The sequence below is a fragment of the Hemibagrus wyckioides genome, linkage group LG17, assembly GCF_019097595.1.
Source record: "Hemibagrus wyckioides isolate EC202008001 linkage group LG17, SWU_Hwy_1.0, whole genome shotgun sequence".
Taxonomy (NCBI): Eukaryota; Metazoa; Chordata; class Actinopteri; order Siluriformes; family Bagridae; genus Hemibagrus; species Hemibagrus wyckioides.
Genome location: NC_080726.1, coordinates 4,977,886 through 4,993,470, shown reverse-complemented (window position 1 = coordinate 4,993,470; position 15,585 = coordinate 4,977,886). Strand labels below are relative to the sequence as shown.

Below are 15,585 nucleotides of genomic sequence, written 5' to 3'. Positions count from 1 at the left end.
GCTCAATATTGCAATATTTCTTGCTTTTTTACATCGTAAAGGGTACATTTTGTTAGCGCTATACAACACCTAGCTAATATATAATAGAAATATAGAGGGGTCTTATATTTAGCATTTTTGGAAGAAATCTCCAGTGTCAGCACTTTGTAACACGTCTCCCTTCCAACACAGTAGGCAGAGGAACTCTTCAGGACAGATCACTTTTAGTTTTCTTAGATTTTCTTCTTATTACCTTTAAGAGAAAGATATTTAGAAGACAAGATAATAAGACAAGATGATGTGCAGCTACAATCAGACAAATAGTATGATATGTCATTATTTGATAAAAACCTAATCAGGTGCAAAATGGTGTGATATTAGAGGAGGTTGATTATTTTCTTAGAACGTTGCGTCCCGAAATGTTTTTATTCTTCTTATAACACACCAATTTGCAGTTAAACAACAGACTAGTCTAGTCTTTTCAGTGTAGAGGTTTGGTCTATTGTGTTAGTACTGTGCATTACTCTGTGGTCTTTTTCACATAAGTTGTAATGAACTTGCAAAATATGTGGCAAGTGTTACATCGAAGTACAACTGTTTTCACTTTTGAGTTCTACTTCATTCAATGTATGTATGGTTATGTAAATTTTTCAAAGCATGTAGCTGAACTTTCTTGTAATTTCCATCTAATTAAATGTTAAGTATCTACCACTCAAGTACCAAAATGTCTGTAGAAGTGCACTCTTCAGGGTTTTTAGCTACAATTCTGCCAGACAAGCCTGTGTGCTGATCAGCTGTCAAGGGTCACCCTTCTGGCCACCAGGAGTCAGACAGCCTTGGATGGGAAAGAAACCCTGGGAGAGCAGATGGCCAGGGATGGGAGGATATAGAGCGGGGGAAAAACTGGACCAAACCCAGTCTCAAATAGACCAGAACTCAAGGAAGATCAGTGGATCTGAGAACTAAAAATGGCTGATTTATGATCCTGGGGCTTTTTGATTTTAAAGCCTAATCTGAGATCTAAGAAGTTCTTAATTTAAGACTTGTAATGATCTTTAATCATAATGTCATACTCACATTATCAACCTGAATGGGAGTTCCTCAACAGGAACAATTGCCAGTCCTAAAACCAGATTTTTCAACATTCCTGATGATTTGGTGCTGCTTAAATTCTCAGTGGACAGATTTTGTTCCATGTATAGGTCTATGCCTTACAGTATTGATGATACGTGAAACATTAAATTGATTTATAATTTTATTTTAACTCCCATGGTCAGCTTTTCATGGTCCCCTTAAAGTGAAGTATCACTACAAATCAGTCCTAGGCCTTTCTTCCTCATCACCTTTATCTCATGATGAAACATTTCTCTCCAGGTGGGCGTGTTCTCCACCCCCGTCCAAAGGGCACATATGGTTTGATGAGTCTAAAATATATATATATATATATATATAACATTCTCTGTTCTACTTCATATACATCACTGTATCATATTCAAATCCAATCAGTGGTGTTCAGGTTTATTTTTCTATTGCAATTTTCCACCATATTTTCCTCATGTGCCCTAGATGATTTATTTCTACTGTCTATTTCTGTGTCTTATTTTTATTCCTTTACCTTATTTTTATTCTTTTTACCTTAGTGTTAATTGGCTTTATTTTCATATCAAGGATCGTCGTAAAAGGCATTTCACTGCACGTTGTCCTGTGTATAATTGTGTATGTGATGAATAAAACCTGAATTTTAATTTTAATTAAAATGTTCCCAATCATATGCTATAGCTTTCATGCCATTCCAGCTTTCAAGTCACTCCACCTACTGAAGATTTGGAGTACAAGTGCTCTCCACCAGCACCATAATCAATACACCACCTGTGGGATTACCCTTTTTGAAACAATCAATCATCGCTCCAGAACCAGTCCAGAGACTTATAGAATTGATGCCAAGCATCAGTGCATCAAGGTTTTTCTGGTGGATCCTAATGGCCCATATATTACTGAAATAATATATTGTTTTTCATGTTGTTTTCTATCCATCCATTTTCTGGAGCCTGGAATCTATCCTAGGAGACTCAGGGCACAAGGTGGGTGACACACTGGATGGGATGCCAACCCAGTTCAAGGTCACACACACCCATTTACACACTATGGAGAATTTCAAGATGCTGATCAGCCAATGATGCATGTCTTTGGACTGGGGGAGGAAACCGGAGAACCCATCCAGATTTTTTATATTACTACCCATCCAGAGGCATTTAAAGATTCTACCAGCTCCAGTTGTGTCCCACTTCATGAAGATTTCAGACCTTCAGTGAAAAGAGCCCAACCCTGCAAGGATCTCGAGGCATCTAGAGGTGTACCAGCTCCAGGTGATGTTCTTGAAGTTTATGAAGATTCCGGATATTCAAAGAGAAGATGCCAACCTCATGTGGACTTTGAGGACAACAATACACAAAATAACACCCTACATATACTTTATCTCCATCATTGAGCATTTGAAGGCTTCATGGAGGAGATGGTGTTGATTCTATAAAGAACTCAGATGTTGAGGTAACTTATGAGTTACTCAGGAGCTCCTTGTTACACAATTCCAACTGCCTGTTTATGACTGTAGAAAGGACATTATACAGGTGTTTATGGTAATTCACACTCTCCAGTGTCACCCAAATGAGGATGAGGTTCCCTTCTGAGTCTGGTTCCTTTAAAGGTTTCTTCCTCTTACCATCTAAAGGGAGTTTTTCCTTGCCACCATCGCCTCAGGCTTGCTCATAAGGGATAAAAACAAATAAATTCAAATATAAGTCACCACCATTTTGTCTAATATTAATCTTGAACTTTTTGTACAATATTTCTTATGTTCTGTAACGCGCTATACAAAAAAAAAATTGAATTGAATTGAATTAATGCCATTATGATAGCCTACAATAGCAAGCAAGCTACGATAATACTAGCTGTCACAGTTGTTTATTACAGTTGGCTAATAATAGAAACAGAAACGTGAAATAGAAGTTAAGATCAAGCACGGCTATCCTAAAGTTTGGCATTGTTAAGAGAATATGAGCTCAAATGATGTCCAAACCTTTCATGCTTTAAATGGGATCCGGACTGGATTTGTTTTGTCTACTAAACCAATAAGACAGCCCTTCAGATTCAGGATGTTTCTGTAACATCCTAAGCGTAGCGTCTGTAGGGAACGAGAAAGACAAATGTTTGTGTTGGGGGAGGGTGTAAGTTGAGAAGGAAATGCTGATGAACACACAGTAGAGGGAGTGTTACTGATGATTAATATGTGCTTTTAAGTGCTCCCTGAGGCATCATCCATTCAACAAAAAGCGCATTAGCAAAATTAGCTTGAGCTCAGATGGGTCGATATTATAGATCTCTCCGAATGAAATAGCACACCATGATTCTACTGATGCAGCGCAGGAGTGCAGCACGGCTGAAAAATACCAACACAAATCATTTGTTGCACACCACGTCACGATCTGTTCAATTTCACTCCGTTCTCTAGAGCGAGCGATTAAATCTAGTTCTAGGAAACGTTTGCGGATGTGAAAAAATCCAGATTCGCAAATCCGAGCTGTCTGACATCCTTTCTGAAAAAAAAAAGAAATGCTGGAAGGAAATGTGAGTGGAGTTTGGGTTGCTTAAAAAAAATGAAAATAAACCCTGTGGCAATAAAAAATTTCCTGAGGAAAGTTTGCTTTAATGTGGTCAGCCATGTGGGACTGCTTCCTTCGCTAATGCTAATACATTGGTACAGAGCGTTCCGACCCGAGAGAGGGTGCTTTCCAGTCTCCCACAGTCTTTCTTTTGTTTTCCCGTGCTGAATGGTTTTGGATGCGCCTTGTCAGGGTGGAATAACCGTATATAGAGACAGGGGAGAAGCATTCGAGACGTATTTGAGGCTCTAGCTCCAGGCTCGCGCTTCAGCATCTGTGGCCTCTGGGTGACAGTTTTGGGGCACCGTGCCTCAGCTTTTCACTTATGTCAGCTTTTGTAAGACGGGAGGTCTGACAAGGTGAGTTTTATCATAACAAAGAGAGCTACCGGTTATTAATACACACACCGAACAAGGGGCGAATGGAGCACACCTACCCCCCAAAGTGTTAAAGCCACGCCGGGATATTGTAGTAGCCGGGGTTGCCAGGTCTGCTCAACAGACACTCAAACCTAAAAACCAATTATTAATATATTGTAATATTTACAAAGAATAGTGTCATATAATTCTATAAAGCTGTTTTCCTAAACCTTGAGGTCATACGATGGTATTTTAAATAATGTAAACGCTATGTAAATTAAGTATTATTATTATTCATTTTTATTATTATTATTTTCTACCTTATTGTTCTATTAATGCACCATTCATTCATCTTCACTAGGCACTTTGACCTAGTCAGGACTGCGATGGATCTGGAGACTAATCCCGGGAATGCTGGCTATGAGGCAGGAATACACACTGGATGGGATACCAGTCTATAACAGAGCACCACACACACACACACACACACACCAAAAGGCCAATTTTGTATACACAGTGCATCTCGGCCATGTTTTTAGGAAGAAACCGGAGAACTTGTAGGAATCCCACTAGGACACATGAAGAGCCAAGCTCTATACACTCCAGAAACATGGAGCTCCACTAATCACCCACTGATACACCAATCCCTAATCCTGGAGTAGTCTCTCTCTCTCTCTCTGCTCCACATTATTGTGTTTTCCCCGCTCTAACACACTCCCTTCATCTCCTTTCAGTGCTGTTTATTAGCAGAATCCAATCCATTATCCTGGGTGCAGGGAATTCTCTAACATGGACAGGGACCTTGGTTAGAAATCTGAATCCATAAACTGATCTAAAATATTCAAAATATCCCAAACTCCCAGAACACACAAAATAAAATCAACCTGAGACAAGTATCTCATTTCCACAACATCCAGAACTAGCATCCTATACAGATGGGATCGATGTTTCACCTTCAACAAAGCAGCATGATGATAAATTGCTCATTAGTGCAAGTGCTAGTTCATTAGCATAGTTCATTAGCATTTGCTCTTTTAATGTTTCTTGATTTATAGATCACTGGGCATCATTTATTAAACTGGATACAAGCGAATTCATGAGGAGCGTTTATACAAGCAGTGGTGTATTTAAAAAGGTTAAAAGAGTTTAAATGGGAAAAATATTCATATCCTTGTGAGACCATTAAAGATTTTATAAATAAGATTCACTTGATCATTCGATTTCACATAGTTCACCAATTTAATGTCAGTTTCATGCTGTTTTTTTATACTTAGAAAAAGCAATTCTAAACAAATGTATAAAAAAGGTAGACTAGGCATTTAGTTAGGATAAAAGTATTGGCACCCTACAACAGAAGGAAGGAGTTTATATACGTCGGTAATGTGTTGTCAATTAAGATTTAGCGCATGCTGTGCTTAGGAGGAGCGCTTAGTCCTTATTTTGTCATTTTCAGTTTTCTCCAAATTTTGCTTTTTAGGGAGTTTTGTACAGATGATGGCATTTTATCAACCTATGCATTTGAGTACAAGGAAAAAACCTTATCAAGTATTGTAATAAAAAATGCTGATAAATCCATCAGCACGAGATGCTTGTTAAGACAAAAAAAATAAAAAATTGAAATGATAAGGATGAACAAAGTCCTCCAGTGAATATCCATGTAGGGATTGTGCAGAGGAGTTCTGTTTATATCCAAGAAGACAAACAACACCAAAAAAAAAAATGGAAAGGGTCAAAAAGTTCAAGCATTTTTCCATATGTTTCTACCAACTTCCTTTTCCTAAACATGAGTGCTGGAGAATCCGAGCAGACACCTGATAGCTTGTGCTGTGTTCCCAACAGGAACAAGCACAGATTATTAATTTCCTTCAGACGGTAAATGCTCGCCGATCGATAATGGGCTCGTCTAGACTGAGATACGTCCAGGATCTGTGAAGCCAGAGATCAAACGTCCAACCTTCTGGAGGGGTGGGGGGGTTTGGAGGATGAGAGGAGCTCCTGTATTCTCTGAGAGTCTAAAAAGCGCACTGGGTCTTGTTTGTTCTCGACCTCTTCCCAGGGGTCTGGCGCTAACTCGCCTCAGAGCTAATGTCCCTTTATGGGATCAGAGAGACATCTGTTTATGGGACCCTGTCCCACGGCTGGGTGCAGGAACCAGACCGCTAAAGACGTGGCGCTGGCAGGAACGGATAAAGAAGGTTCAATCGATGTCCAGTCGGTTAGGAATATAAACGTTGACCTCGAGGTAAATTCAGGGTTATGTTTAAGGGCTATGTTTACAATAAAGTCTGGACTAAAACAAAACCCAAACTTAAATACTGTAGGTGGCAGCGACTACAAAGGCTCGCTTTATGTCTGAAGAACAGCCAAAACCACATTCATCCATTTCTGTGCCTAGAAATAAATCCATTATCTTTCTCTCACCAAGTACAGTATATTACACTCTTTATTCCTTATTCATAACAGTAACATTTTATGTAATAAAATAAAACTATATCTATTCATGATTTAACCCTTTTTACCTGGACACTGAAGTTCTATTACACCAGCAGCCTGGAAGTGGACTTCTGGGACATTTTCAGTGTGAGACAGAATTTTAGTGTTGAAGATAAATTTTAGACGCTTGTGAACAAACACTAAGAGCATCTCAGAAAGCAGAAATGGGTTTGATATCAACATTTTCTTTTACATTTACATTTCCTAGTAGGCTAGATAAGAACAGAAATACGTATAACAATAGACGATTTGTATAAAAGAAGGCACTTTACTTCCCTAGGAGAATGAACTTCCTGTAACTTCCTGTAAGAAAAAAACATTTTCTGAGGTAACTTAGCTTTGCTTATTTTTTGTAAAGGTTAACTGTCTAACTGATATGTTTTCTTTGCTAATGTCAGGTTAGACTAGCATTGGCAAGTATACCAGTAGCTAACAAACAGAATTTTAGTGGTTAAAGATCAACTTATAGCCTCTTATGAACAAGGAGAGAGCAGAAATATCAACATTTACTCATTTACACAAAATTTTTGGGGGGGGGTTTGTAACTTTTCTATGAATATATCGCTCCTAGTAGGCTAGCTAAAAATAGAAATACTTATTAAACACTACAAATTCTTGAAGTCCAGAGTGTCTACTGTCATATGAGCTTCATATTAACCACCACTGTGAAGTGAGACATGACAAAGACATTCAATGCTGAACATGAACACAACAAAAACGAGAGGAAAATCCAGGAAACTATAGATACAGACATGATACAGTTTATACCACGATATTCTAATCTAATTGGTCCGAAGTTGTTGATATTGTACTTATTTGGCTTCATATCATGGATTTAAACCATCCAAGACTCATTAATAAATGTGACTCTAACTTCTGCTTCCACATAAATACAGTACGTTAATTAATATACTGTACAATGCAGCAGAATATTAAACAATATAGGCTGAAGTCTGAAATCTGAAGTCACCAGCTGGTTGTGTGTTGGCTTTTTTTTATCCCCAAACTTAATTGATTGCACGATGCATGAGTTTAAATAACAGCCTGTATATCGGATTAAAGAAATGACCACGTTTTAATTTTAGAGCCGATCGTTAAGCGGCGATGGCCGACCTCGCTGTAACTCTGGCTGTGGTCTGGATCCCTCGCTGTACATTTCACTGCAGAGCACCACTGTAATGAGATGATTAGTGCGCTACGGAGCGTCTGTTCGCCATCTGGCCTCAACGTACGCTGACATCATGCAGGCTGTATGGCTCAGTAGTAAAATATGAGAGGGGAATTTTTATATCATGTGCCCAGAACTGTATGGGCTTGGACTTTTTATGGCATCATCGTTATTTTTTTGCCATTAGCGAGGCTGTTCGATTCGAAACACGTGGCTGAACGTAACACATTGTGACACCGAGTGAAGCTTTCCAGCTAAAGTATGCGCAGTTAATACGGATAAGGGCAGCGTCCCACACATGGTAAAACACTTTTCCAAAATAAACACAACCAAATGAAGTCATTTTGATGATTAACCCTCCAACTACAACTTCCCAAATGAGTAGCCACTGTGGCGACCGCTTAATCAGCGATAACCACCTGACTGTTTTTTTCCAAAGGATTATCATTCATACTTTTTTTTATATTTATAGAGTCTCTATAAGCACTGCATAATGCTTGGAAGTTTGTTAATACTTTCGACTTTCGGAATGGAAATAATGGACCATATTTATAAAAAAAAAATAAAAAATTCTTAAATCCCTGAGTGTCTAATAATGAGGTTCATGTTCACCACTCAAAGACATTCAATGATGAACACGGACACAACGAAAACAAGAAGAAAATCATCGAAATGTTGTGATTTTTGCCTGTACAATAAAGAAAGAACAACCTCTGTTATTCGGTTTGATTAACAAAAAGTAAGAATAATAAATAATTAGAACACTTGGGGATGTTCGGTTAAAGGAGAACCACCAGAGCAGGGATGGTGTGATGAAGCACAGTCACTTTTACCATCTTGAAGTTGATTATTTTCCTTTAACTGCACATCCTGAAATGTTTTATTCCTCTTACACTACAGCACTTAATATTTTTTATCCATTTATAGTTACACCTCAATGAAAACAGACATGACTTTTATCTCTTTTGTCTCCTTATGAAATCTTTGCCTGAAGCATTAATTTGGCATTTTAAATGGCTGATATAATAACAAAGTATACATCATCAATAACAGACCATTCATCATCATTTATCAGTCAGTGATCGGTGATTTTAATAATCAGGGATTTATATAAAAATGACATTCATATAGACATGATATATTCATGAAAACACTGTAGATATATATAAAATACAAAACCTGAACATGACCTCAGACAAATTCTCCATCATCACCGTATAAAAGATTTATTCAAAGCTTATGCCCGTCAACTAAAGTGTTCCTGAAATGTCAGTGATCCTTTAAACCCTGAGTACATGCTCCAGACTGGTTCATGATGAGGTAATGCCATGTTCGAGTGTTGCTGCCTTCACGTCCGTCATTCAGGCCACACAGATACAGCAGGACTGATGTGAGTCTGAAAGTGAGAAGCGTCAACGTGCCATAATGTACCTTTGTGCCACATTGCTATGCGACCTCAGGGTCATGTGAGAGAGCAACATGAGCCCGAACTGGAATCCCAGAACGCCCAGTCGAGATCTCGCAGCTGCCCCCCTTGGGCCACATCATGCCACGCCAAATATTTCAGATCGCCATAACAGTAACAATGCTCTGGTATGCCGCCCCCCACACATGTAAACTGTACCTCACACCAAGCCTATAAATGGGGGATACATGCTTCTGCATTCTCTAAACTCCAGACACACAGACACCTGTCCCTGTCTCTCTGTACCAACTCAGACATGAGCCAGACTACAGAGAACAACAACAAAAGGGCACAAGTTCTTTGGAGTTAAAAAACCAAAAAGCCTGAAAAAGTTTCCTTCTTGACTTCATGATCATCCACATTCTAGTGCGCTTTTGTAATTCAATTGTGTCAGAGAGCGCTCAGGCTCTCTTCACCTCACACCACACGTGTAATGTGATTAAACACTGTGTCACACACATGGCCTCTCTTGTCTCTCACAGATAAACTGGCTGTGAGAAAATACCATCGAGGAACCTTTTAACCGCTAATGGTTTTGGATTTCTAATAGCTCAGAAGTCGCTGATGAGAAAGCTTCCACTTGAACCCAACACATCAATTTAATGGTTTATATGCTGAAGCCAGTTGTCAAGAGACGTCTGTAAGCACAGCTCCAAGAAGTTAAAGAAAGCCGGTTCTTACCTGCTCCGCCATGCTTTCTCTTCGCTGACATCTAGAAACAAGAGACAGAGCAGTTGAGTGAGTTTTGCGTCTTATTACTATACATAAAGTTAAATAAAACAGACTTTTTCTCACATTCTTTTTTCTTTAGTTTTTTTCCCAGATACTGTTTTCCCCAAACCCATTTTTTCCCCCTGATACCTTTTATCTCCTTCTCTGGCTCCTAGATACTTTTCAGTCTGCTGACTTTGACTCAGGTGCTTACATTATGTTTAACCCAGAAAACTGGAGAAGGCAAATATTTACACTCATCTACGTGAGTATCTCAGTGAAGTAATACACAAGCTATGGATTTACAGTACATTGGTCAGTATACTTTATCACACCCTGATTTACTTATTTATGGCACAGGATTTCACAATTGTGCCCTGACGGAGTCTTTTGCGTGAGCAATATAGCATGCTGTTTTGTAAGTTCACCAGGAAAAGCGTTCACACTATCACCCAGACATTGCGAGGTCAAATCCCGATGATGACACCATCAGCCAGCCGTGGCCAGGAGACCAAGAGAAGAAATTTGGCGTGCTATCTGGGTGAGAAGGACCGTGTACTCTTTCTTCCCTGGCTTTAACATCAGACATTGTCTCGAAGCAGCTTTATAGAAGCATAGAAACATCGATCTAAAATATAAATAGAATGAAAAATACTTTAGGATTAAAGTTTAAAATTAATCCCCCAAGCACTGTGACTCTAGTCATGGACATGGAATGGAGATAAGATGAATGGAATGGAAGATAGCACTTTCCTCTGGATGAGTTATTCCACCCTTTCAGCAGCAGTTTAATTAATTAATATAATTCAAGAGCAGGTATTAATTCAGTTTAAAAGAAATCAGTTTCTTCCACATAAAAACATCATGTTTCTATTGACTAGGGTTTAATAATGGGAAGGTTATGCTTCATTATTACCAAATAAAATTCCTTAAAATGATGACATTTTCCATATTACCAAAGCAAGCTAGATTACATATACTACATTCACCACATATTCACCACATTCCTACACACACCTCTGTAGCTTATGAACAAAACGCTCTAATTTTGCTTTCACATTATAGTTAAAACAGTTTTCAATAAATCTCACAGCCTTAAATTGACATTATTATTGATAAACCTGAAGGTTCTTGGAAAGCTGAACTAACCATTATGAACAGATATAGGAAGACATGTTGTTATATATAGACATAACAATATAGGAACAGTACTTTTCGGTGTATTGGTTATAATATGATGGAGACAGTCATGTCGTCTTTGAACTGCCGTTGCCTCAGTCTTTCGATAGGAAGGAATTAGTGCTAAGTCTATAATGAACTCAGAAACTACACTGCTCTTGGTTGCACAATTCCTCATGACTATAAACTGTTGTAGAAAGGACATTATCAACATTTACATTGTTTACTGTCCAGTGTCACCCAAATGAGGATGAGGTTCTCATCCTCTGAGCCTAGTTCCTCTCAAGGTTTCTTCCTCATATCATCTCAGGGAGTTTTTCCTCATCACCGTCGCCTCAGCCTTGCTCATTAGGAATAAACACTAGCGATAAATAGTAACTTAACTTTAAACTTTATACTATAACTTTTTCTGTGTTTCTATACTTCTGTAGAGCTGCTTTGAGACATTTTTAAAAGTGCTATACAAATAAATTGACTTGAAAATTGAATTAATATGGAGTTCCCAACACTGATATACTGTAAATATGTGGGAAATCTTAATAGGAGGCTTATTTTACCCAACTGTAACAGAATTATTGAAAAGCTTTCAATTTTTAATAGTCATTCTTTTCCAACTAAAATGATAAAGGAATGTTTTTAAACTAGGATTAAACACATTTTGCATTAAATGTATACAGACTAGACTATCCTCTGGTTATCCCATACTGCATGTATTAAAGTACAGACAGAGTAGGAGTCATGCTTTACTACTATACATAAACCTCCACTTCAAGGGGTCTAAAGGTCAGTGAGACCAGACTGTGTTGTCTGTATATACTTCTCAGCAACATGAGCTGTAGATTTTAACACATATTAATAACACTCACCCCCCAGTCATCGTGAACCGAGCTATCACCTGACCACCGCACTGCAACTTTCTCCCACAGAGCTGTAGATCAGTGAGCTGACCCCGGGCCTGCATGATTTAACGTGCCCTCAGTCCAGGCCAGACGGCAAGTGCTACTTGTTTAGAGACGGGGTTGTGTTTCTAATCCACAAGAGTCCTGTTTTTCACCCGCAACCTGAAATTTTTATCCCTTTACTCAACTATCAAATCCCTGCAGGATTTGTAACCCTAGAGCAACACACGCACATATTTATGTACAAGTCATGCGCAGAGGAATGTCCTGCGTTCACACCTAAAAAACGTTTTGATGTTTTTGCATTCTAATGGGTTTTTTTTTTTTTATTATTTGGATATGTTTGTTTCAGGTAATGTGAAGAAACGGGAAGAAATAAAAATCCATGAGGTGTACAGTGTAGTGCAAATAAGTTTGTTTGGAATAAGAGCAATCGATCCAACAGGATGAGATAAGGGACGATCAAAACAATTACAAGTATTATAAACTAGGATATCATCTGTCAAACATTGCCAGTATCAGTTTCCACAGTGTGAATACAACTGAGTGCAAAAGTTTGCCTTCTCATTGATTTTGACAACTACAGTTTGACCCACAACAGAAATAGCCTTTATTTGTCACATACTGTATACATTACAGCACAGTGAAAGTCTTTCTTCACATATCCCATCCTTGGAGGTTGGGGTCCGAGCGCAGGGTCAGCCAAGATACAGCGCCCCTAGAGCAGAGAGGGTTAAGGGCCTTGCTCAAGGGCCCCAACAGTGGCAAATTGGCGGTACTGGAACCCCCAATCTTCCGGTCAACAACCCAGAGCTTTAACCACTTGAGCCACCACCGCCCCAAAAACAACAAAGTTCATATGAACTATGGGTGAAATGGCAACTATTAAAAGGACTGTTGACCAAAATCATTAGAGAAACAACCTGAAAAAAGGTTTGCCATTGTCCTTGCTCTCTCCAGAAAGAAGTGTATGACACAACTATGTCAGAAATCAAAAACCTGATTGACGACCAAATGGTGTGCAAACCTGCACTTGACTGTTTACTTGAGCTGGATTCGAGAACAAAGGTCATAAAACCCTTATTACATAACCATCAGTGTTCCTTGTCATATACCAAGATGGCCTTTTACTTTAACTTCTGTGTTTACTTTCTCTTTGCTCTTAGCCCCCATGGCCCATGAAACATTTTTTATGTTTGGAATTCCCCTTACAATTCATTTTGTACTGTTATATTTGGCCGGCTTGTCTATCCCCAACCACACCAGAGATCCATGAATAAATGGCTGATATTATGAAACTTAAATCACAGAGAAGGCACTCTGAGGCCCCCTCCTGCAGTTTGTCATCTCAGTCCAGACTTTTTGTGCTGATCCTTAACCCAGAGAAGTTTAATGGAGCTGCGAAATATCATAATATTTGGAAATTCTCACACTAGAGGTGTGCAGGATTGTTTTTAATCTCACCTCCACCCACTCCCAAAGAAAGTCTGACCAATCTTGCCCACACTCAAAGGAATTTTGACCAATTCCGCCTGTTCCCACAGAAAGTTTGACCAATCCTGCCCACAACCACAAAATATTTAACCAACCCCACCCACTCCAGGAGAAAGTTTGACCAATCCCACCTGTTCCAGCAGAAGGATTGACCAATCCCCCAGTTCCTGTTTGGCCAATTCCACCCACTCCTGCAGAAAGTTTGAACAATTTTCCCAACCCCTGGATAAGGGTTGACAAATCCCACCCACACCAACAGAAAGTTTGACCATCTCCTCCAAGTCCAACAGAGATTTTGATCAATTCCCTGTGCTCCAGAAAAACCTTTAATGAAGTCCACCTGCCACAGTTGAAAATTTGATCAAACCCATTTGCTGCTACAGAAACTTTTATCAATTTCAATCACCCCTGCAGAAAGTCTGACCAACCCTACCTACTTCTACAGATGTTTTGACCAATGCTACCCACTTTATCAGAAAGTCTGACCAATCCTACCTGCCCCTACAGAAGGTTTGAGTAATGCCACCCACCCCCGCATAAAGTCTGACCAATTCTACTTACTCCTATAGAAGGTTTTTCCAAATCCATTCACTTCTGCAGAAAGTCTGACCAATCCTACCTACTTCTACAAATGTTTTGACCAATGCTACCCACTCTATCAGAAAGTCTGACCAATCCTACCTGCTCCTGCAGAAGATTTGAGTAATGCCACCCACCCCTGCAGAAAGTTTGACCAATTCTTTCCCACTCCTGTGGAAGGTTTCTCAATATGCTCCCAGGGAATGTTTGACCAATTCCATTAAATCCTGCGGAAAGTTCATGATCCTAGAGAAAGTTTGACCTGTCCGTTCTACTCCCAGGAGAAAGTATTATCAATTGCACTTGCCCCAGCTGAAAGTTTAACCAATCTTACTCACTCCCACCAAAGATTTGACAAATTCAACTCACTTCTGAACAAAGTTTATCCAATCCTATCCACTCGTACAAAACATGGACAAACCCCACCTGTTCTGTAGTTATTATCTAGATAATTTCAGTATCTATGCCACACAGTGCAACACAAGCAAGTACTACCTTACCATTTTAAGAAGCTTGGCCTTTCTTTGTTCCACTTCTGCCTACAGTGCACAAAAGAAGCCAGAATGGTAATAAAAATAAACAAAACGAAAGGGGAATGAGGAAGGTAGAATAATAGTGGGTTGTGTAAGATGGAGAAATGGAGAAAGCAGCAAAAACAAACAAAAAAAAAAAACAAGAAAACAATGCCCACAGCATGTGTTTCAAAGTGCACCCAGAGTCCTTAACCAACTCAGATGTGGTCCAGTAAAACAATTCTTCACCTCCACTTGCATGAAAAGCATGTGAGCACATCTCTATATTTAGCTGCTCTTCAGATTTCAATACATTCCATAGTTTATCCATCACCTTTAAACCTTTTTGTCTGGTTATAAATACAAGGGGCTACTGGAGCTACTTTGACGGAAGGTTTGCTGAGGCTATTAGACAACGCTCCATCTATCATACCACACTTTCTACACAGCTGGGAAAGAGGTAGCTTTTAGAACCATCCACCCAGAGGACTCGAAAGGAATGTGGTCATGCGCTGGGCCCAGTGCAGAACCTCTGCTGTGTTATGACAGATACGGCCTGGGGAAGACGTGTGGATAAGCACTTCTGCAGAAACCTGAATCTTTCACTGTCACAGTCCTCTGCAGGTGAAATGAACTTTGTGTTTGCGGAGTCGAACAGTATGCAGCCTGTTCGATGACCTCAGATTACACATTCAATCAGTGAGGAGGCTAAGGGGTGACCATGTTTAGGACAGATTTCAGGCTCTGTGCCAGCACACTTGATGGCCGTGACAGGATCGCATTGCACTAAACCATGGATGCATGTCATGCTTTATGTACACATATGAGTGTATGCACTGTAAGAGACACAGATCCTCCAGAACATTGTGTTATGGATTTTGTCCTAAGCATGCACATGCTCTTGTAGATAAACCATCATGCTTTGTCTGTTGGCACACAACACTACTCGTTTATTTGCTGTGGGTTTGCGCAACACTTCCAAGAATTCCTGTGTGTATAAGCTACAGTCAAAGACAAAAGATGAGAAAGGAATCTGTTCTTTCTGTATGAATTTATGACTGACAAGCCTATACAGGATGGGCATTATA

The 15,585-nt window shown here is 39.4% G+C and overlaps 1 protein-coding gene across 3 annotated transcripts in view; it reads right to left on the bottom strand.

Annotated features, from left to right (window-relative positions):
- Positions 1 to 15,585, bottom strand: part of stard13b (StAR-related lipid transfer (START) domain containing 13b) — a 103,397-nt gene that overhangs the window by 64,628 nt on the left and 23,184 nt on the right. For all 3 annotated transcript variants that reach the window (XM_058413178.1, XM_058413180.1, XM_058413181.1), the window contains one exon: positions 9,805 to 9,835. In XM_058413178.1, the coding sequence (XP_058269161.1) occupies positions 9,805 to 9,835 (31 nt within the window). The remainder of the gene's footprint in view (positions 1 to 9,804; positions 9,836 to 15,585) is intronic.